Source organism: Ursus maritimus, unplaced genomic scaffold, assembly GCF_017311325.1.
Source record: "Ursus maritimus isolate PB19 unplaced genomic scaffold, ASM1731132v1 scaffold_9, whole genome shotgun sequence".
Taxonomy (NCBI): Eukaryota; Metazoa; Chordata; class Mammalia; order Carnivora; family Ursidae; genus Ursus; species Ursus maritimus.
This window is the reverse complement of record NW_024427107.1, coordinates 51769066-51794102: the sequence shown is the minus strand read 5'-3', so window position 1 is coordinate 51794102 and position 25037 is coordinate 51769066. Positions and strand designations below refer to the sequence as shown.

Here is a 25037-nt window from a genome sequence, read left to right as displayed (position 1 = left end):
ACCCAGCCTAAAGTCCTTTACTCTGTCTCATTCATAAGATTTGTATGTTAAGAGATAGAAGGATAATGGAGATTAGAAAAAAAAAAATCTCACCATGGCCACTTGAATGTCATTATAAAATATAGCTCCTGATTACTATTTTCAGTTTTAAGAGAAAAATCTACCTGTAAGTCTTTCAAGAATAACACAGGACCTGAAAAAAAATATTTTATAAACAGACAAAACTTTTAAACTTGCATTTTAAAGTTTTTAAAATGAAAAAATATCAGTCTCATTTATGTATGCATTCATCAAATATGTACTGAACATCCACTGTTTGACAGGTACTGTGCAAAACAATGAAAATATGAAGATAAAAAAAAGAACAGATAATTCCTCATTATCTCATGAGAGACTCATGAGAAAAAGACACATCAAATAAAAAGACAATGATAGAGATATCTAGGATGTCGTGGCAACATGGAGGAGAGCCTAACACAGGCTGCATCAGAACAGAGGTGGTGTAAGGGCTGGAAGCAAAGAGGGCCTGAGATGTGACACCTGTACTGAAATAGAAAGAGCAAGGAGATGTTAAAAAAAAGCAAAAGAGGGAATTGTGTGGAAGATACGGCATAGGTGGAGGAACACAGAACAAAGGCAAAGAAGACAGCAACAGTGTGTATAATCAAGACTATCCATTTGAGGTTGGAGTTAACAGGCACTGAAGAGCACTACATAAATTATTAAATTTATATCTCTTCCATCTCTGTTTTATCTGTTTAGCAGACAGCTAAACAATAAAACGAACAAAAGCTATAGCCAAGTTAAGTTTATTAATTATAAACATGATTGCTATTGTTTCATATAATACACACTCGACAAGATGCAGACAAGGGAAGTAAAATGAATGGGGCCTCTTTAGACAAATGGAGCTACCTGTCATGGGTAAAAAAGGTGGGGGTTTTGCTTTGAAAAAGTGAAAAGTCAAGAAATCAGAGAGAATCAAGAGACTCCCAATAAATAAGACCATGAGTGATTTTTATAATAACAATGATAACAACATATTGGCAATAAAAAATGAAATGTGTTAAAAAATGTATATGCTTGATTATTCAGCTCATGCCGAAGGCCTAACACAATGCCTGCCAAATGATAGTACTCAAATATTTATTTTTGGAATAATTTCACTATGTACACCAATAAAAGTGCCATAATAAATGTACCATTTAAAAAGCCTCAAGTATTCAGAAAGAAAGTAAAAGAAAAGCTCTACAAGTTAACTCAATCCTAAAGGCTTTATGAAGAATATCAGACTTCAAATGACAGCCTTCTCCCAAGTTCTTCTGAAAATAGGTGATGGATAAATTAATATATAATTAAGAAACTAATTTCTTTTGGATATATTATATCTAATTTCACCAACCCAACATCGTTTGAAACATATCTAACTCTTTATTCCTTTCATTCATCATACTACTACTACTTCTACAGACAATATGGTAGAACAGAGTCCACATTTTAAAATAAGAAAGACAAGAAATAAATTCCAACTCTTGGCACTTACCAGCTTTCTAACCAAAGGCAAAAATTCTACCACACATGCTGACATAAGAACCAATTTTTATTTATCATGATAGTTTTAAATGAGCATTAAGCAGGCATTTCATTTCTGGCCAAGATGGGATCAGATTTACCCTCTTGCCTAAACCAACCAAAGAACTAGATTAAATACATGAAATAATTTTTAAGGCACAGGACAACAGGCAACAAAGAACAGTGATCCCCGAGAAGCTAGAAACAAATGAGGCAAGCCCTATTTTTATTGCCCTGCCTCACTATTTGAGAGAGTTTCAGGGGTCCTGTGCAAGAAGAGAAAATCAGGTTGAGTTCAGTGGACTAGTGAGTTGAGGAGAAGGAGCTGAGAGCCCAGGAAGGTCAAAGGCTAGAGTTTGTAGACATAGCACTGGAGAGGAAAGAATACAGAATAAAAACTCTAGATTCCCCTTGAATTTCAAGGGCTTCCCTTGAGTACTCAGTTTGTACTGATCAGTGCATGTGTGTGAAAAAAACTACCCAAAGCCAAGGAAAGAACCACCAGAAAGGTTTAGGGGGAAGTGTCTGGAGCTCACGCAGGGCTGGGAATAGTGCCTCTTCCTACCAGACTGACTGGAAAATGCCATCAGTCCTGTGGCACTGGCTACAGTACCCAGAAGGAATGTAATGGGGAATAACTAGCTAGCCCTATAAGCACTTTCTGCACCTCTCTAACAGAGACCCAAAAGAATCAAATAGTTTTCAAGTAACTTAATTATATCCCAAAAGAAAGCTCAACAACATATTTTGGGAATATAAAAATGGAAAGGAGCAAAGAAAATTTTTGAAGATGATAGTTTTGTTCACTACCTTGATTGTGGTGATGGCTTCACAAGTGTATACAAATGTCAAAACTTATCAAATTGCACATCCTACTTAAATATATGCAGCTTATTCTACATCAATTATATATCAGAACAGTTTTAAAATAGTATTAATTGGACTAAATGTTAAATAGAGTCTTGAATATTTATCAATTTCCATTTATTCTTTCTTATAGTTTTTTTTTCCTATAAAATATGCCAATGTTCTGAATTTTTCTAAATGTCTTGTTTGGATCAATCTTTGCAAATGTCAGTTTAAATCTTAAAAATGAAAACTGTCCCACATTTTATAAGTGATTTTAATAACAGAATTCCTATTATAAAATATAAAATATTAATAACCACGAACAATTCTTCATCAAACTTGCTACATGCCTTCTGTAACATTATGTACAAGGGGGCCAGCCAGCAGTTCTTCCTGATACTATTGTCATATCTTACAAAATAAGCTATGGGGCAGGGGTGGTGGGGGGAGGGATACTAAGGAAAGGATTAAAGGATTAAGGTCTACCAGCAAAATACAATCTACATCTCTCCTACTGCAGATGCTGGGACTCAGAAAGAAACAGACCATTGGCCAACAGAAGGAAAGCAGTGTTCTGGATTCTTCTAGGGCTTATGTCCATAACCCTGGGAAATGTGACATTCTAAAAGCATCTTCACTCTTGGCACAGAGGCAAAATTACATCTAATTCCAAAACAAAACTTCAAATATTTGATAAATCACAATAGGTAGTTCATAATTCAAGGTAAAATCTGATCTTTCTGAAATACAAAATTCAACTAAAAAGACAATAATTATCATACCTCCTTCTGAAAAGTATTCATTCAACAAGTATTCACTGAAGGCCTACCATATGCTAGGCATTAGTTCATACAATGGACATACATTTTTCTCTCAAGGAGCTTTCAAAGAAGAAAAGCCTACTTTTATTTTAAAAGCAAGCAAACAAAAAACTGACTGGTGCTTAGGCAAGCTAAGGGATAAAAGCTCAGTGAGCCTACTCCAATATTTGACTCTCACGGGTTAATGACTAAAATTCTCACATCTGAGAGTTACCCTTCTAAAAACCATTCACAGCTAAAGTAATTTTAATTGTTTGCATACTTTTACTGCAAAATACTCTTTGTACAATAAACCAATTCACAATTTAGTATAAAATATTGTTCCTCAGAACCCCAATTTTCCTCAGAGGTCAATGAGTAGGAAGTAGGGAGAGGTTAACTATATAGAGCACCAGAACCATGCCCTTTCTTCAACAAGAACAGAAATAAAATGAAAAACATTAAAGGAGGCAGTTCAGAAAGAAATCAAATGGCTTTTTAAGCATATTAAAAGACATTCAACATCAATCATAATGCAAATTATAACAAGATAATGTTTTTTTTACCAATTAGACCGGCAAAGGTTAAAAACAAAAAAGCTGATAGTATACCATGTGGGAGGATACAGGAGAAGACGCACTCTCATAACCACAGAAATGAATATGGATAGCCAAAATGCCTTTGTGGAAGGAAGTTTGGTAACATCTATCAAAATTTAAAATGCATGGACCTCCAGACTTAGATTCCAGAGTAGGAATCCATCGTACACATTACATTCACTGCAACACTGTTCCTGGGAGGAAGATATCAGAATCAATCTAAGGGTTCAGCAAGGGAGACTTACTTCAAGAAGTAAGTTTTTCAAGAAAGTGTTTTTCATACATCATGCAACGCAATGCTATGCAGCTATTCAGAGGACAATGTAAGGATGTGCTGACGTATAGCATGATCTTTACAACGACTGCAAGGTAAATAAGCCACCTTTTGCATTTCCAACAACTCTCTCTGTCAAAAAGGGTGTACACCGATGCACACGTACATATTTGTGTGTGCACAAGGGAAAAATCTCTGGAAGAATACATAAGAAATTATTAACAATGTTTGCCTAAGTGAAGAAGGATAAGAGATTGGGGTGAGAAGAAAGACTTATTTTTCAAATATTCTTCTGTTTGTAATTTTTAACATGTGTATGTATTACATTTTCAAAAAAATATTTCACAACCTTTTAAAAAGATGGGGGGAGTCCATTTCAGCACCCTCCCTAAAGAAAATTTGAAAACTTCCTTTCTAATCACTTTATTCTTTCTTCCCTAGGTAGACTTGGTACTTAAATAGTGCCAAGGATTCATTCATGAGATATGAGGACTTTCCCTAGTCCATCATCTTTGTTTCATTTCAACCACATTCATCCTTCAAGAGCTGCAAGGCTCAAAAATCACACAGCAGGTAACTAAGAATTGAATAGTCTATTTCAAAGTCCATAACCTGTTCACTAAATCACTCTGAATCCCTAAGCATAAAGTCAAGTGGGTGTCGAATTTGTTCTTTTATACCCAGCATCAAGCATACTGTAAACACTCAACAAATGTTTTTTTGAAGGATTAATGAATGCATGGGAGAGGGAAGGAGAACTCCTTAAAGCCTGAATGAACAACCTCATTTCTATACTCTATATCTAGAAACACAGAGGCACAAAACCAGTAATAGAGTCATATGATCACTTTTATACAATGCAAAGAAGAACTACAGTGTAAAAGCTTGAATTATACCTATGGATGAGGATGAAACTAGACTTTCCCACCTTTGAGGTAATACTTTACAGTTGCTTTGAAAAAAGAAACTGTGATGTCTTCTATGCTGCCACTTAACTGTTTAATGTAAGTGAAGTCTTCCCCTACTAGACTTAATTAGTTCTAGGTCTTACATGGTTTTCTTATCTCCCTCAAAGTCTACCACAGTGCTTTCTACGGATACACTAACAGAAAGTGTCTTTATTCTTTGTAATACCAACATTCTGGTGGCTCATGACAGATCTCAATAAACATCTACAGAAGGACAGAAGGGACTAAGGGGACATTAGGTAGGGACAGTATTTAATGAAAGAATAATACATTTAGCAAAGCTTTTAGTCACCTTGTTTGAAAAGGTTTACCTAGCAACTTAGGGACTTAGTTACTACCACATGGTCTATGAATGAAACCATATGGGTTTTTCTTTTAGTCAATTTTAGAGCTACAGAATATGGAAAGTACTACAAATGCAGAAAAATAATCACGTATTATCTTAGATCCTGAAAAAGTGAAATAACTTATTAAAAATATCTCCAACTTGAACTGACATAGAAGTAAAATGTTTTGACTCCTAATTTCAAGAAAATAAATCAAAAGCTATTGATTTTTAACCTGGTATTAAAAAAAATATGAAACAAACTTTTTTCAGAAACTTGATTTCCTATATGAAAAATGAATACCTTTGAAATTGCAGTGAAGTCTTATAACTGAAATAAGTACATGGGAAAAGCTTCAGGAAAAGAAAAAGGGTGCTGTTTTATTAAAACAGGTGGTTAGTGATTAGGATAGTTAAGATTAAAAAAATTACTCAAAACTTCCCAATTTTAACTCTTTTATTGGAAATATGTAGATAAACCAACAGAAGCTCTATTTTTGATTTTTTTTTTTAATAATGGGTAGGCTTGCAGCTCTGTCAGAACTTTTCCCTGAACTTTGTATATGCTGAGAATCCTCACAAAATAATAAATCCTTGCTATTCAAATATCTACCTCTACCTCCCCACCTCCAGCCCTCCCTCCAAAAAGACCTAGGAAGTTTCCAAAGATCCCATCCCTGGGATGGGATAATATAAAGCAAAAATCTAAACCATTTCACTATACATAACCACACTGTGTAACTTACACAATGTTACTCGTCAATTCTATCTCAATAAAGCTGAAAAAAGACTATCATTTAAGCAATAGATCTAACTATCACCACGGAGTATCAGAAGGGACAAGCAGACATCAGGGATTTATGACCAATGAATGTCTGGGATAAATGCTAACTGAATACTGCACAGTTCAATATTAAATAATTGCCCAATACAGCATAAATAATTTACTTAAATTAAGTAAAATAGCTAATTTCAATTATTAAGTATATCTGCAACTTTTAATCCACAATTATACATTAAATGATTTTTTTAAAATGTGTATTTTTAATGAAATACTTGCCAAATAAGAGAAAACTTTCATGTATTTGTATTGTGTTAATATAACAATATCTCCTTCTATAAAGGACAAAACAAACTCAAACTGGTTTTTGTTTAAAAACTTAAAAAATATGGGTCGCCTGGGTGGCACAGCGGTTACGCGTCTGCCTTCGGCTCAGGGCGTGATCCCAGCGTTATGGGATCAAGCCCCACATCAGGCTCCTACGCTATGAGCCTGCTTCTTTCTCTCCCACTTCCCCTGCTTGTGTTCCCTCTCTCGCTGGCTGTCTCTATCTCTGTCAAATAAATAAATAAAAATCTTTAAAAAAAAAAAATGACTTTATTTTAGCAGGGATATGTGTGCGTGGACAAAAAAAAATTGAAATGCCTGACATGTTATATAAAATCTCTCTAATTTTGCATTGAATAAAAAGGTAAGTCTGAAGAAAGCCATTATGCAAAAATAGTAAACTAAAATGTTCTCAAAATTAAAAAAAAATCTTCAGGGTATTTTAAAAACAAATAATACTATATAAGTATATTTGGAACAAATAATCCATCCAATATACTGATATATTGTTCAACTCAGGATAAAGTAAAGATGTTATCATATGGGAAACACAATATATATATATTTCTTCTTTATACATATGTACATATATGTGTTCCTATTCAAGTATAAGGCAGAAAAAGCAAAATCAACTCAAAACATCTTTATTAATTCCATATACCAATTACTATGATGACTTCATTCATTTTTCTTTGAGACAACTAAAATATAACTACCCAAAACAAGTTATTTTATCATAAACTTAAAATATTACAAAATCACTGAGCTCTGCTGAGCTTTCTTGCAAACACATAAAATTAGTTCTTTCCAAATTTCCACTAGTTTCTAATAAGATATCCTATGAGTCGAATTTCACTGAAAGTTTTAAATCTATTTTAAAAATGTGGCCCAACATAACACCTGGTTTCGTATGTATTTTTCCATTATTTCAAAAACTGAATTAATATCACCTTTTAAAACAAAATTTAGACAATCTTCAGGACAATTCAGCTAACTTACAGTGTTAGTTGGATCTTCTTGTAAAATTCTATCATATAGTTGTATAGCATCGTCGTATCTATTTAAAAAGAAAAAAAAGCAAGAATCATTAAATTTTAGTGACAAATAGTAAATACAGAAAAAGATTTAACTGGCAGGACTTTAAATGCGTTTACAATTGCAATCCAAGTCTTTTCTGATCTTCACGTCAGCAGATATTTGCTACGGTATCATTTTTACAGAAAAAAATCATGTATATTTATATAAAAACTTACTTCAAAAATATAGTAATTCATGAACAACAAAAAAAAAGAGAGATGAACAAAAATACACTGATTCAATTTGGCCTAAATACAAAGGTAAAAACAAGCAACGTGAAGAGATACCTTTGTGGTCCTAGGTATACCTAGAGTTACAGCCAATAAAGCATAAGAACAAGTTTAATTTTAACAAATTCACAAGGAAATGATCTATGATTTAATTCTCCTTTAATGAATACTTATGATAGCTTTTCTTAGTTGAGCTGGTTCAGTTCAATTCACTAAGCACCTGTTAAATATATACCTGCAATACACTTCTCTGGGTTACAATCTTATTAAGGAAATAGTTAACAATTTATCAATGAAAAAAAATAATCAAATATTTCAGCATATGACTAATAAGCCAAAATAAACATTATGTGATAGGGAATCAAGGGGAAGGACACATCAGAAATCACATAAAGGACATCATATACTCTTATATCTGGGAATCTTGTTTAGGGTGTAAGGAACTAACTGATTCTGAAATTCCTTCCACAACCCCAACTCTACTCCTATCAATTTCTCCATTTCTAGATATAGATCTTTAAAGAAAACAAAAAACAATGTTTTAAAACTTTCACAGCAATGTTTCTAAAACTAGGAACAACAACTATATTCTTGAGATCTATTCATAAGTTTTCTAAGAGAGTTTTTTAATTTTATATTTTTCTCTCAATGATATTCAATATATGAATATTCTATATCATTATAATGATACATCTTTTAACTGAATACCGCCCCACAATTTTAGTGCCCAAGCCTCTTTGTGATTATGATCATGCTAGTAGGTAAGAATATTTTAACTGTAGCAGACAACTGAGAAAAATTAAAAGCAGACTTAACTTGTAAATGTGTTCATACCCTATGAAGGCTAAACAGCATCAATCAGACTTCAGTAGTTCAAATAAAATTAGTTTGGACCTCAAATACATGGTAATACAGGAGTATGCTAGCCTCAAAAGAACTTGCAACTAAATGGGGAAACCTAAAATAAAATCATTAAATATTAATAAAATAAAATAATGAAGTATATAAATAAGAACAAATTAAATGTTATACAGCAAGGGTTCTCACAAGACACAGGATGTGAGACTCCTCTGGGAATCTTTTTCCAACTACATAACCTCTGGAAAACACACTGGGAATAACAGAAGATGACAGGAAACCATTCATTTCATTGATGTAATGATAATCTTAATTTTAGTAGTTTTCTATGTTTTGGGTATTTTATTAGAGAACATACATTGTTTTTATAGTTGTACAAAAACTATACACATAGGGGCACCTGGGTGGTTCAGTCAGTTAAGCACTGCCTTTGGCTCAGGTCATGATCTCAGGGTCCTGGGATTAAGCCCCGTGTCAGACTCCCTGCTCAGCAGAGTTTGCTTCTCCTTCTCCCTCTGCCCCTACCCCCAGCTTATGCGTACTCTCTCTCAAATAAATACAGTTAAAAAAAAAAAAAAAAAAAAACCACTATACACATTAATTTAAATATATTTTTACTATAATTTAAAAATAGTAAGTTCTGTAAAAACTATGATGGTTAATTTTTCTAAGTGTGATATATCAACTTGAATGATCATGTGGTGCCCAGATTAAATATTATAAGGATGTTTCCAGTGAGATTAGCATTTGAATCTGTGGACTCAGTAAAACAGATAGCCATCCCCAATGTGGGTGGACATTACCCAATTCCTTGAGACCCTGAATAAAACAACTGCAGAGGAAAGAGTTGTTCACCCCTTTTTACTGCCTCACTACTTGAGATGGGACATCTCATCTCATCTTCTCCTGCCCTCAGTTTGGAATTTACACCATTGGCTTCCGTGGTTCTCAGGACTTTGGACTTGGACTCAGAACCAACTACAGCACCAACTTTCCTAGGTCTCCAAGTTGAAGACAGCAGATTTTAGGACTGCTCAGCCTTCATAATTGCTTCATAATAAATCTGTCCCTCTCCCTGTGCATCCTCCCTCCCTCCTCACGCCTATATATGTACAGCAAAATCCTCGTGGTTCTGTTTCTTCAGAGAATCCTAATACACCAAAAGTCCGCAAGAATTTACCTTTAGTCAGCAATGTTCTCAAACCTACTTGTCTATTCTCCTGTAGGGCTTCCTTTAAAAGAAAGATCTGGATCACATCCCTAATAATCTCAGTGATCTCAATGAAGTGGGGAGTAGGCAGCTACCTATTTTTTTTAAATACCACAGATCACTCTAATTCACATATTCGTGTATGGGAATCAATGATTAATGGTCCTATGTAATAAAGACACACAGTAATCATTGTTTCAGGAAAAAAAAACAGCAAGACCTTACTGAGTAAATGATTACATAAGTTTCAATTAAAGACTAAGGCTTAAAGAATCAGAGTTCAGTAGATCTCTTAGAAAACTTGATTTAAGAGTAAATTATTGTTATATCATTTTTTTGTATGGTTGGAAGGTGGGTAGAGGGATAGTAACTATTAAAACGTGTGCTTTAGAAACTAGTACCTCTCAAACCTTTACAAGTTAATTTTAAAAGTCATTCATCTTAGCACTGGGTGTTATACACAACTAATGAATTGATGAACACTACATCAAAAATTAATGATGTACTATATGTTGGCTAATTGAGTTTAAATAAATAAAAAACAGAAAAATAAAAAAAATCATTCATCTTGGACTCTGGGATGTGTTTGGCTATTCACACATTTTAAGAATGGTCTAGAATTTTATACTATTTGAAACAAAACAAAAAGTCATATTAGAGTAGAACACTGATTCAGGAACAATCCTTTGTAGATTTCTTCCCTCTGTCCTTTGATTCAAAATTACTTTCTGCTAATGTAAAATAGTACTATTTTATTTATTTTTATCTATGCCCTTCACTTGCTTACAGAGACGATCCAATGAGATTAAACTGTACATATACATAAACACATAAGCCAAAAGCTAAGGAATAAAGGGGTTAAAAAAAATTCTATCAATACATTCCGTTCACTAAAAGCTACTATAACTGAGGTACAAGTTAACTCTGTCTTACCTAAAACACCAAATTAAAACACTGATGAAAGAAACTGAAAAAAATCAAAAGATATAAAAGCTCATGGACTGGAAGAATACTGGTAAAATTTTCATACTACCTAAAATAATGTAAAGATTCTGTGCAATCCCTATCAAAATTCCAATGGCATTTCCCACAGAACTAGAACAATCTCAAAATTTGCACGGAATCACAAAGGACCTTGAATATCCAAAGCCAACCCGAGCAGTAAGAACAAAGCTGGAGACATTGTACTTCCTGATTTCAAACTATATCACAAAGGTATAGTAATCAAAACATTATGGTATTGGCATAACAGCATAAACTGATGTAACACATAAATTAATTTAACAACAGAAAATCCAGAAACAAACCCAAACATACATGGCCAAATAATTTACAAAACAGAAGCTAAGAATATACAATGGAAGAAGGATAGTTTCTTCAATAAACGGTGTTGGAAAAACTGAACAGCCACGTGCAAAAAATTAAAACTGGACCACTATCTTTACACCACACACAAAAATCAACTCAAAATGTATTAAAGACGTCAACATTAAGACCTGAAATAGTAAAAATCTTAGAAGAAAACACAGGCAGTAAGCTCCCTGATGTCAGTTTCGGTGATGACTTTTTAGATTTGACACCAAGAGCAAAAGCCAACAAGAGCAAAAATAAAGAAGTGGGACCACATCAAACTAAAAAACTTCTGTACAACAAAGAAGACATTCAACAAAATGAAAAGACAACCTACCGAATTGGAAAAAATATTTGCAAATCATCTGGTACTTGCAAATATCTGCTAAGGGGTTAATATCCAATACATATAAAAAAAAAAAAAACCTCATACAATCAATGGCAAAATAAACAAAAATCTAAGTAAAAAGAGGCACAGGAACTGAATAGACACTTTTCAAAGGAAGACACAGATGGCAAACAGATACATGAAAAGGTGTTTGACATCACTAATCACCTGGGAAATGAAAATCAAAACCACAATAAGCTATTACCTCACGCATATTAGAATGGTTATTATCAAAAAGACAAGACACAACAAATTTTGGCAAGTACGCAGAGAAAAGGAAACCCCTGTGCCCGGCTTATGGGAATGTAAATTGGCACAGACAGGTCATGGGATGAAAAACAGTATGGAGGTCCCTTAAAAAATTCAAAATAGAACTACCATTTGATCCAGCAATTCCACATCTGGGTATTTAACCAAAGGAAACAAAATCACTATCTTGAAAAGATATTTCCAACCTCATGTTCATTGCAGCATTATTTGTGATAACCAATACATGGAAATAACCTAAGTGCCCACTGACAGATGAGTGGATAAATAAGTCTGATATAATGGAATATTATTCAGCCATAAAAGAGAAAGAAATTCTGTCATTTATAACAACTTGGATGGACCTTGAGGGCATATGCTAAATGTAATAGAGAAAGACAAATACTACATGATCTCACTTATATGTGGAATCAAAAAGAACACAAACTCATAGAAAAAGAAAACAGATTAGTGGCTGCCAGAGGTGGGCAGTGGGGGTGGGCAAAATAGGTAACAATGCTCAAAAGGTACAAATTTCCAGTTATAAAATAAGTCCTCGGGATATAATGTACAGCATAGTTACTATAGTTAACAATACTGTGTTGTGTATGTGAAAGTTGCTAAGAGAGTAAATCTTAGAAGTTCTCACAAGAAAAAAATTTATAACAATGTATGGTGATGGATGTTTACTAAACTTATTGTGGTAATCATTTCACAATATACATAAATATCAGATCATTTCATACACCTGACACTAATACAATGTCAACTATATCTCATTAAAAAAATAATAACTTCTATACCTTGAATGCCTGAAAGGGTTCTACACAGAGGTCATTACTAATTCCCAAACAACCCTGGTAAGTTGATAATATTCTCATTTTGCAGAGGAATAAGGCTAAAAGGCTTAAATAAGTTAAATAATGTGTCAGATAAACAACTAATAAATCTTAGAAACAGGATATAAAACCAATCCTTACTCCAAAACACTATCCCATTTCACTAGGCCAGAGATGGTAAATGAATTGCACTCCTACGTCAAATCCTATTTATTGGGAGTAACTGGCAAGATTTATGCTGAGAAGCACTCTGACACTATTCTGAAACTCAGCAGCAAAAGATATTGCACAATTACTGATGTTGCCGTGGGGGTAGGAGGACCTTTTATCCAGACCCCATGTTTGCCATTTTAAAATGGGATTATACTATTTTTAAGATTCACTTACCTCTCCATGGCTTCAAATCTCATGCCAGTTAGTCTCTTGACTCTGTGACTGCCAGGGAACTGTCTTCTCAATTCCTGAAGACAAAACTGAAAAAATAATTGGTAAAAAAGACTTAAAGAGTAGTAATTACATTACATATACTAAATGGGCTACAAGGAATGGCCTATATAGTCTTCAGTGTATCTTCTTAAATCATTTCATTAGTGTACTCTAACATCATGAAGTGAAATTAATTGGTAACGAATCATGGCATAAAAGAAGAACTCTGAAATTACAGTGGGAGCAATAATCAGTTCTCAGACACTGATCATGCTCTTAACTGGGAAAATAAGCAGGTCATGGGATACACTAATAACTCTTCAGATACTGCCACATTACTCCTCCTTCATAATGTGTTAGGCCGAACTTAAACATTTATAACAACTTCCTGGCTTTTAGTTTCTATTATCTAAGCATTCTCTTGATAAAAAGTAAGCTCTCTGGCAGTACTCTCAAGTCCCAGAAATACTGTAACACTGTTTGCCCTGCTGAAATCATGTATTAATCAATCATTTGTCAGTACACATACCATGATTTGGGGTCATAAAACACTGACACCAAATCTATAGAGTACCAATCTCTTTTGGGAGATATCCAAAATTCATCCAACAACTTCAATAAATAAACAAACAAGTATTTTGAGCACCAACTATGTTCTCAGCAACATAGGAAGATTTTAAGAGTCTTGGAAGCACCAGAATGTTAAGGAATTATAAAAATGGTCCATTCTAGTGCCCCAAAGCATAAGTGATCAAAAAATACCTTTCAGTAGTGAAGAAACTATTAATTAGTAATCAAGTTATAACATGATCTGGAAGTATAGCTTCCAAGTATTTGGCTAAAAATCTGCCACACTAAGAAAAATATTCAAGTTAGTCAAAACTGAAGATGATGTTCGCTTATTTCTCTGACACCACACAAAACTCATACCATTTAGTCAATCAAGCTGTGTAGAAATTCTGAACATCAAAAAAAATACTGCATTACCAAAAAAGCTACCATTTAATTTGATCTCCTGCTTTGATTATCAGTATTATCTAATTTGATCTACTTTATCAAATGGCATCTGGCTACTTAAAAAACAACTCAATATTTCCCTTAAGATGTAAGCTGCCACCTCTGTGAATATTTAAAAGACTATTTCAGGGCTCAATTGGTTAAGCGCCCAACTCGTGATTTCAGCTCATGTCATGATCTCAGGGTCATGGGATCGAGCCCCAGATTGGGCTCTGCACTGAGCATACCGCCTGCTTGAGATTCTCTCTCTTGCCCTCTCCCTCTTACCCTCCCCCCTTAAATAGATAAATAAATAAATAGACAGACAATCGCATAGGTTCTGAAGGTAATCTAAAAGGTTTTACGGAATTTTTTTTTTTTTACTACTAGCAGCTCCACTAAAATTAGATGTATAGCCAAAATAACATAATTACCTTGGAAAAAAACAATGCTAATTCAGATATGCATATGTTCTCCTGGTATTTCTACTTTCTGTTCACATGTACTTCCTTTTTGGCTTAAATGAGGAAGTATCATGAAGTAGTACTTAAGAACTCACGATTACAGAACAACAGAACAAACAAAACCTCCACCTCCACTTCTTGATTTAGAAAATGAGTATAATGATAGTATCAGGCACAAATCAAATTAAGAAATAACTGAAGATTAAGTAAGTATGATATAAAGCATTTAGCACAGTGCCTATCACGAGTGTTCAAAAATACAGCTATCATCATTCTTTTATTTTAAAAGCAGTATTAGTATTTTAAGTCATGTTCTGCACGTTAGGATTTTCTAATAATTTAAGAGATACATTTATAACATTGCAAAAGAGTATTTAATAACATTATGTATAGGTCTTCCACATATAAGGTCACATCCCAATAAACCATTGGTAAGTTCAAAATATTGAAAGTCAAAAATGCATTTAATACACCTAATCTACCGAACAGCATAGCTTAGCCTAGCTTGCCTTATACATGCTTAGAACACTTACTTTAGGCTATAGTTGAGCAAAATCATCTAACACAAAGCCTATTTTATAATAAAGTATCAACTATCTCATTTAATTAACTAAATACTGTACTGAAAGTGAAAAACAGAATGGTTGTATGGGTATAGAATGGTAGTAAATTTATCAGTTGTTTACCCTTGTGATTGCATGGCTGACTGGAAGGTACAGCCCACTGTCACTGCCCAGCATTATGAGAAAGTATCATACCACCTATCATTAGCCTGGGAAAAAATCAAAATTCAAAGTATAGTTTCTACTGAATGTGTATTACTTTCACACCATCATAAAGTTGAAAAATTGTAAGTCAAATCATTGTAAGTCAGTGACTCTCTGTTATGAAAGTCATTCAACAACCCAAATGATAAACTTGTTTTAAACTGTTTCTTATTTTAAACTCTATAATAGCATAGTTCACCTCTTAAGTGGATAACCCTACCAACTAATTTAACTTCTTCAGTAAAACTGGGATACTAAATACTTGCCAAGATTATTAAAAGATTTAAGAACATTCCCTGTCCCAAAGTACCTAATCTCCCCTACTCTTAAGAGTAGCACTGAAAATGACCTATAAAAGCATTCAAATACAAGCCATGTACTAAGTCTTAGCTGCTTATAATTCATATAGCAAATTTAAAATAAAATAAAATATAATTAGTTTGAATACCTACCAATGCCAAGTCATCTCGACCATAGTCTAGGGCTGCAATCATCACTTGCTCATATATGATCCAAACTAGACACAGAAAGAGAAAAAAACTGAATTTAATGTAAAAATCTCCCAATAGAAATTAGTTATTCTTCTTGTTTCTGATATTTTACAGAACATTACTTTCAATTGAAAATTGATTTATTGCATATCTAGAATTAAGAAAGCATTCTCATATGCTTTCAATAATGTAAAATATTTTAATATCTTATAAGGTTTTAAAAAATCTACTATTATTTAATACTTTGTTCTAAAAAATTCTTTATAAAATACATTTTGACCAGACCAGGACCATAGCCCTGTGAGCTTTAAAACAAAAATGCCTATTTGATTGCTTCACTGCAATCAGCAATTAGAAATCCTTCTCAAAATAATGCATCATTAGACATCCTGAGAAGTTTTTTTTAAAAAGGGACAAATCACAGATTGGTATAAACAGCAGAAAAAACATAATAGAAAGATGGTTAAAAAAAAAAAAAAAAACTAAACTAAAAACCAAAACAGAACACGAGCTGAGCATGAATAAAGAACTTACTATCATCTCCAAGCTTAGAAGCATATTCATTAATTAATTCCTCTCCAACTTCCACAATTTGCTCACTGTTTCGTGAGTTTTCTTCTCTCCATTTTCTCATTTTATCTCGCATTTCTGAAAAAATAAAGTTTGTTATTACATATATATTTGAGCAGGGAAAAATTGATAATGAAGTTGAAATCAACTTCTCAGGTAGAGAAAATAAAGTCACACTAATATAAGACTATGGTATGTCAAAATTCATAAAGCAGAAAATCAATTTAAGAAGAGCAAAACATCCTTTAGAAGATTAAAAAGACGTTACAACTGATGTTACAACTATAAAAGTAGTGAACAGCATTGGTCCACTACAAAGATCCTCTAACCCTTTAAAGCAACTATGGATCCTAACTTCTTTGAAGTTACAGACAACTCTCAGAACTTGATAAAAGCTAGGGATAATTTTCCCAGGGGAAAAAAAAAAAAACACATAAAATTATACATAGAAATCTCAAAAATCCAAAGTATTCCTGAAGCTCCTACTCACTCAAAAATGTAAAATTTCATAATCAGGGGATCATATTAGGCAATCAGCACAAAACTTCTTTATTAACATTACAAAAACACATATAATGTATAAAGATACAGAAACATGCAAGAAAATAAACAGCGAAAGATTCAGAACAAAGGAAATCTTTTGATTGTATACACAATAAGAAATGAAAAGAAGAACGTAGAATAAGGTAAAAAGCACTAGCAAACAAGAAAGTCACAAGAACAATTTTGCATATTATAAAGCAAGTGGAAGCTGAGGAGTGTTAATGAACAACATATTGACAACAGCAAAAATAATAACAAGGAAAAAGAAAGAGTACCTAATCCAATAAACAAAAGATCTTTTTCATATAGTTATGGTAGAATGAACTGTCCAATTCACCAATCACATACATGCTTTCTTCCTCTTACCTCTGAAAATCTGACATATTTACTCATCTAAAGTACCAACTTCTTCCTTCTACAGATTTAAACAGCTAAATTGTTGTTGAACATGAGTTAAATAAACAATATGCTAGGCCCCTAGAGAATAAGTATAAAAGAAGCACAAGGGATTTTCGCTACTTTCATATGCATTATCTGAGTCCCTATAGCTCAAAGTCTAAAAAACAAACAAACAAACAAACAAAAAACAGAACAAAAATCCAAGACAAAAATAGATAATAAATGGTCTTAGAAAATCAAATTAACACAGTTAATTCCTTCTGACAACTAGAAATCAGCTTTAGTTCTCACTCCGCACAGGAAATAACCTTGAACTGAATCTTACAAGGCTGAAGAGGAAATGAGCCCGCTAAATGAATCTAAAGAGGGAAAAAAGGAAAAAAAAAAAAAAAAAAAAAAAAAAAAAAAAAAAAAAAAAGGTAGGTCATTCATAACCCACAGGTGAATCGCTCAGTCCCACAAAACTGCCCCCACTTCAGACAGCAATCACAAGTCAGGGCCATGAGTATTTCTGACCAACTGGCTATAAAGTCTGGGGTTCGGGGTGCCTGGGTAACTCAGTTGGTTAAGCATCTGCCTTCAGCTCAGGTCATGATCTCAGGGTTCTGGGATCAAGCCCCGCATCAGGCTCTCTGCTCAGTGGCAAGGCTGCTTCTCCCTCTCCCTCTGCCTCTGTAATCTCTGTCTCTCTCTTTCAAATAAATAAACAAAATCTTAAAAGAAAAAAAAATTGGGAGTTCTCACAACCTCCTCCTTAGGTTTGCAAGAATGCCTCAAGGAACTCAGATAAGTGCTTCACTTATTATTATGGGTTTCTTACAAAAAATACAACCCAGGAACAGCCAAACGGAAGAGCTACACAAGGCAAACTGGGGCGGGGAGGAGAGGGAAGCAGAGGAACTTCCATGCTCTCTCCAAGGGAGTCACCATCCCAGTACCTTGATGTGCTTACAAACTGGAAGCTCTCCAAACACCATAGCTTAAGGGGGCTTATGGGGATTTCATTCCACCAGCATGATTATCTCCAGATGATCTCCCCTCCCAGTAAATCAAGGAATGAGACTAAAGTTCCAACCTTTTAACCTTGCCCTGTCTTTTGGATGATCAGCCCCCAACCGGAAGCAACCAGCTACCAATCATCTCATTAGCAGACAAAAAGATACTCTTATCATTCTAGAAACTCCAAAGATCTTAGAGGCTCTGTGTCAGAAACCCAGAAAAAAGACTAAATAAAACAAAAGCTGTTCCTATCAACCCTATCATTTAGGAAATTTCAAGAGTTTAGGAGCTCTGTGACAGGAACTGGGGACAAAAAACAAATACACATCCCTTATCATATCACAACATATGTTATCTTTAAATCCACAGCATGGGTTCTCAAAACTCAAACTCTATCCCCTATACCATGGTTCACTTACAGTCTTGAATCCACATTCACTTTCAACCTGGCAGATTATTTTAAAGATTTATTTAAGAGAGAGAGAGAGAGAGTGCACTTTAGAGGAGAGGGGCAGAGGGAGATGGAGAGAGAAACCCAAGCAGCCACCGCACTGAGCACAGAGGCTAACCCAAGACGCAGTCTCATCACCCTGAGATCACAACCTGAGCCAAAACCAAGAGTCAGACGCTTAACCAGCTGGGCCACCCAGGTGCCCCAACCTCACAGATTATTTTAAAAGAGGAATAAGTGTCTTGGGAATATAAATTATTTAGGGTTTTACAGATCTTATCCATAACATTTCACCCTCTGCCCATATGCTGAACCCAAATCAGGCTAGCATTCAAGGCATCAATCTACCTCTCACATTGAAAAAAATCACCTTCACAAAACATATACATATCCGTAAGTATGGATCTTTAGCTTAGAAGTGAAATCTCAGGGTATGTTCCATGAGATCTGGGATCCTGCCTGTCTTGTTTAGCACTGTATCCTCAAGAACTGGAATAGCGCCTGGTGCAAAGTACTCCAGATGTGTATTTAATTAACATGTTATTTAATATATACGCTAATAGTTAAAGCTAGGTGTGAATGAGATCACCCACAGAAGGCATCTAACCTTTTAATTTTAGACTTTTTGAGGCGGATGAGACCTTTGAACCCTCTTTTCCCAGAAATATGTACATGTTTACATATACTCAATTTTACATACAATTTCAGTGAATTCAAAGACCACATAAAACTTATCCTTTCATCAGTCAGGATTCTATTGATCTCAGGTTTAATAACCACCAATAATAGATTAAGTAGAGTGCTAAGAAAAGAACCATTAGGCACACTAAAAATCAAGGAGCAAATGGATGTCAAAAACTCACAAAGGAAAGTTCTGAAAAGGAAGAGGAGGCCCTTAATGTTATTATGAAACCAAGGAAAGAATGTTTCATGGAGTGATCTGCAACAACCTGGCATTAGGTCACCCTAGAAACCTTACTGGAATGAGACGGCATGGAAACCAAATTACGTTGTTTGAAGAAATGAATTAAGAGAAAGTAGAGACAGTAAGCATTTTTATAAGTATTTTTCCAACAAATATGCATTTAGTGCCTATTACAGGCCAGGCATTGTGCTAGACGTCCTGTCTATATCCTGGTCAAATATCCTATTTTTGAGAAACTTGGCTATACCCTTCTTACAACTCTCTTTCCCACCTCCAAACTCCTAAGTAGTAACTCCTCTAACAAACATCACTAATTTTCAGCTGGTTGAATAAGTAAACCATATATTCTACTTTTTTTATAGAGCCCAAAAGATTAGAAGAGTGTTAGACTTACTATATGGGTCTTTTATAAACATGATAAATTTTCCTATCACAAGAATTACAGTACTTTTTGAAAAAGCCATTTCCACAACCTTAACTCATGATGAGAATTCAATGGAATTCTTAAGGACACAGTTCCAAATGACACGCCCTCCCAAAAAAATCTAAACAAAAAACTATCTGTAAGACTCCTCTATCACCCTCTAACATCCTAAAAATTTGTTACTGTAAGTCTCCGAAACAAAAATCTAGAACACTCTTTAAAAGTCCCCTAAAATAGAACTTCGATTCTGAAAAGGACTGAAACCTTCATTTTACAAATAAGCATACTATATCTTATTAGTAAAGTGAGGTGCCTAAGTCTACCTAAGATACTACAGAAAGTTTTTCAATACTCGAAAAAAGGCTTATAGTCTTTTGTGACAATTTGTTAATGTTTATTATTAATGCCATTAACAATTCACTTTGTCAACAAATGACGACTGAGCAAATCCAAAATGTCTAGCACAAGAACAAGATACGACTCGTTCCTCTCTTCATTCTAGGAGACAAAATTTTAAAACTTAACAAATTGGATAAGTACTTCAATAGTATGAGGACACAGAGTTAAAGGGCCAAGAGTACATTTTGCTTTCGTTGTTTTTTCTTTTTAAAAAATTTTAGGGGTGGGATAGGGTAGGGTGGTCAAAGAAGGCTCTCTGAAGTATGTGACCTTTGAGGGAAATTCTAATAGAATATATAATGGTAGCAAGAGTAGGGCAAGAAAGGGAAAACACTCCTACTGGAAGAAACAGCATCTGTCCAGCCCTAAGACAAAGAGGAGTAGAACACATTTAGGGAATTCAACAATTCAGCTCATAGAGTAAAAGAGGAAATAGTTAAGATAAAGCTGGAGACATGAGCAGGACCTAGAACATCTTTTTTTATAAAGCACTTAATAGTTTCAAAGCACTTTAACATGCTTTCTCTTTTGTCCAAACATACTTGTGAAGTAGTAAATATTATTCTTTTTTTTTTTTTAAAGATTTTATTTATTTATTCGACAGAGATAGAGACAGCCAGCAAGAGAGGGAACACAAGCAGGGGGAGTGGGAGAGGAAGAAGCAGGCTCCCAGGGAGGAGCCTGATGGGGGGCTCGATCCCACAACGCCGGGATCACGCCCTGAGCCGAAGGCAGATGCTTAACCGCTGTGCCACCCAGGCGCCCCAGTAAATATTATTCTAAATCCACTCCCCTTTAGAATACCCACAGGGTAAGGTCCAAGTTGCCTAGTTAAATCACCTTGTCTGCTGGTAGGTCTGATAATTACACATCTACTTGTTCCTACCATCTAAGAAACCTATACTGAATATACCTTCAAAGTAGCACTTTCTAAAGACTATGAAATATTTGAAACATTTTTTAAAAAGCATTAAAAGTAACATCCACATATCTACCATCTGGCTTAAAAATATATCCTGACACAAATCTTTTAAAACTATGTATTTTACAAGTCTGTCCTCTTCATTAGACTGTGAACTCCTTAAAAGTAAGGACTGTGTGTTACTTAGTCTAACATACCCAAGATAATATACTTTTGTTTAATACAATGAATTCCCCAAATACAGGTAGAAATACCGTTCACAGTGAGCTAGAGGCCACAAAATCAATGATAAATTATTGAATTCAGTTCAAGTATAACGGAATTTTACCTTTTCCCATATGTGTTTGCAATTTTGTAATATTGGATAGATGCATTCACCATTAAATGATCAATATAACTTTCAGTCCACGCGTTATTAGGTCATTGTTTAAATATCTGAAGAAGGCATTCACTAAACAAATAATCTATTAAAGTCTACTGTTAAATGATGGGAATAGAAATTTCAATTGTACAAGAAACTCGAGGCCCTTCTCTTAACCATGCTTCCCACTCAAGTTTTTAAGAAGAGAAAAATCTCATAGAAGTGGTTCAAAGTTTGGCTGCTTCCAGATTTAAAGAACACACTCCACCTTAGATTGAAGTAGGATGGGAAAAGAAGTCCACCACACTTGAGCATATGACCAAGATAACCAGTTATCTTCCCTTTCAGAAAAAGAATTACTGGCAGAAAGTGAGACGAAAGTTGTGTTCCGAGTCTGTGTTTTGAGGGGCAGTGGGGCAGCGAATATTGAAGAGGAGAATTCAGAGACCCAGTTTTGCAGAGAACGAAAGGTAAAGTGGCACGTAGAAAAATCAGATTTGTTCATGGATCTTTCACAGGCCTTTACTGAACAGAGTTGTAACCTTTACACAGCACTTAATAAAAGGCCTTACAGGTCCTGTATTTCTTGGCTGCAGGGAAGCTTCAGCAGGTAACTATCTCGCCTCCTCCGCGCCGCCCAGCAGCCACATGAAATGTGTGACAGCCCTCCCGCCTTAAAATGGAAGCTACCCTGGGCCACTGTACCGGCGCAGAGGTACGTGGGTCAGTCTGTCGATGAGCACAAGCGGTGGGGAACATCGCAGACTCCACTCGGAGGCCGGGCCAAGGAAGGGGTCAGCCTCAGCCTCCACCATAGCCACCACCTCAGCTTGGCCCGTCCAGAGGGAGCTCCAGTGCACAAGACAGACCGGAGAATCCACGTCTCCACAGGAAGCAGGTACTGCCGAAACACTTCCCAAGGCTTTTGGTCTTTCCGCGCCCGCCCCGCCGCAGTTACCTTCCCAAGTGACATCGTAAAGCTCTGAGACCTTCGCCATCTTCTCAGAACCTGGAGGCAGGGAACGAGAGGCCGGGGAGACACCGTCACGTGACCTGCGACCGGGCGGTGGCGAATTACGACACCACTATTCATTGGTCGAGAGAGGGAAGGGGGCGGGAATCGCTGCGCACGTGCACGCGGCTCTGCGGAGGGGCTGTTGGGGAAGGGGGCGGGGCGAGTTGGGCGGCGAGCAGCGTTCTTGGACTGTGAGGACGCCGTGGCTAGGCGCTGGAAGGTGGAGCCGGCGTGGTTTGAGGTGACTGTTTTATCGGGGATTTTTTAGCAGATGCTGGTTTTTTTTAATATGCGCAACTCCCAGTTTTTCATTTTTTTCTATATAGGTGTATTCATTCTCTTCCCACTCCCTAATCAGTACCTTGTTCTCTTCATGCGCTACGTGACGTTCTTCTCCAATCCTTTATTTGCTCCCAACTTTCCTCCTTCCTTAGTGGGATTTGCTTTCCATTTTCCTTTGAATGTTCGACTAGACTGATACACTCCAAATTTTTTTAAAAATCTTTGTGAGGGACTAAGCGGGATTCTGTCTTTGCACATTATGTGTGTGTGACCGAGGACTTCTTACTGTTCACATGACTGTCTCCTTGCCGATCTGAATCACTGTCTGCCACTCTAGATTTGAAAACGCATTAAGACTTTATAAATAAATGAATGAATGAAATACCGAATAAATGTACAAATGAAACCATCCCCAGGCCTCGCACTTCGCTCCTCCATTCCCATGGAAGTACTAGTCCTTTGGCTATATATACTGCTTACATGCTGATGACTCCCAAATTCTCCCCTGAGATCCAGTTCTGCTTTCTTGACATATTCACTTAGATAGCTAATATGCATCTCTAACTTAACATATCCTGAAGAGAACTCTGGGTTCCTGCCACCATGCCCCCAACTTGACCTTCCCCACTGCAGTTGATGAAACTATCCACCTAGTTGCACAAACTAAAATTCTAGGAAGTATTGTTGATTCCCCACCCTATATGCAGTCTGTCAGCAAATTCTGTATTCTACTTCCAAAACTTTCCCAAAATCTATTTATATCTCCACTGCTACTACTTCATTTTAAGCCACAACCATCTCTCACCTTAATAGCCCCTTAACCATGTTAGTTTCATTCCTGCTGTGTAAAATCTATTTTCTATACAGTCCCCCTACTGTCTTAAAAAAAAATCAGACTACAGAAGTCCTTTGCCTGTGGCCCTCAAATGACTCCTCCAGGCAATAAAAATATACTCTAAACACTTTACCACAGTTCACAGGGCTTTAACCAGTGTGGCTCTCTCCTACATCTCTTAAATCATCTACCATTCTTTCTTCACTAGATTCCAGCCATTCTGACCTACTTCCTATTCCTAAAACATTTCAAGCTCCTATCTGCTTTGGGTAGCATTTGCCCATTATCCCTTTTCTTGGAATGTTCTTCTCCATATCTTTGGCTCTTTTCTTTTTGTTTTTTATATCTCAGTTTTACTTAAAACTACTATCTACTTATATGGGGGGCCTTTGTTGACTATCCAATAACAAGTAGCTCCTAGTTAATGTCTATTACATTGTTATGACACTTACCAGTTTGATTTCTTTTGTTTACTTATTTTCTGTATTTTTCATTGTTATATAATTTCCTTGAGAGTATGGACTTTGTCATTTTAACCTTGGAACATCCAACCTAGAAAAACACCTGGCATACAGTAAATGTTTATTGAATGAGTGAATTAGATACTCAAAAAATAACAACTTCTGTTAGTGATTATTAGGATAATATTTCATAGTAGGGCACATATGATCTCTTCTCCCTGATTATGGATAGGATGTTCTCTTTTTATATCTAACATTTTCCTAAAAATTTTAAACATAGTCAGTTTGAGACTATACCAGTTCATTTTACATCCCCAGCCCCTTACCACAGTATGTGGCATATGTATTTGTGACATACATCTACAAATTAATATTTGTATTAAATTGTTTATCCCTAACATTTTGTTGGATTTTTTGAGGTGGTGAAAGCCCAACGAGGTGCCTTTTAAATACTTACAATGGATATTGTTAGTTACAACTAATTAAGGGAGTAAATATTCTCTAGTCATTTCAGCTAAATGCCCTTATAACTAGCTGCTAGTGTCTCTCAGGCAGTAAACCATACGACAGTATGTTAAGTGCGGGAAGTTTTGGAAGTAGAATACAGAATTTGC

At 35.3% G+C, this 25037-nt stretch overlaps 1 protein-coding gene and 1 long non-coding RNA gene across 5 annotated transcripts in view; one reads left to right on the top strand and one right to left on the bottom strand.

Moving 5' to 3' along the window:
- Window positions 1–22889, bottom strand: part of EMC2 (ER membrane protein complex subunit 2) — a 45065-nt gene extending 22176 nt beyond the window's left edge. For all 4 annotated transcript variants that reach the window (XR_568171.2, XR_005833677.1, XM_008689258.2 and 1 more), the window contains exons 1-5: window positions 22789–22889; window positions 16372–16485; window positions 15799–15863; window positions 13081–13166; window positions 7495–7552 (exon numbers count right to left, since the gene is read on the bottom strand). Coding sequence is in view for 2 of the 4 variants with exons in the window: in XM_008689258.2 (XP_008687480.1) it covers window positions 7495–7552; window positions 13081–13166; window positions 15799–15863; window positions 16372–16485; window positions 22789–22828 (363 nt within the window). In the remaining 2 variants the exon portion in view is untranslated. The remainder of the gene's footprint in view (window positions 1–7494; window positions 7553–13080; window positions 13167–15798; window positions 15864–16371; window positions 16486–22788) is intronic.
- Window positions 22890–23026: 137 nt separating this feature from the next.
- The window catches only part of LOC103661551, a 106571-nt gene continuing 104560 nt past the window's right edge, over window positions 23027–25037 (top strand). The window contains exon 1 of the long non-coding RNA XR_005833711.1: window positions 23027–23086. This is a non-coding gene — a long non-coding RNA (uncharacterized LOC103661551). The remainder of the gene's footprint in view (window positions 23087–25037) is intronic.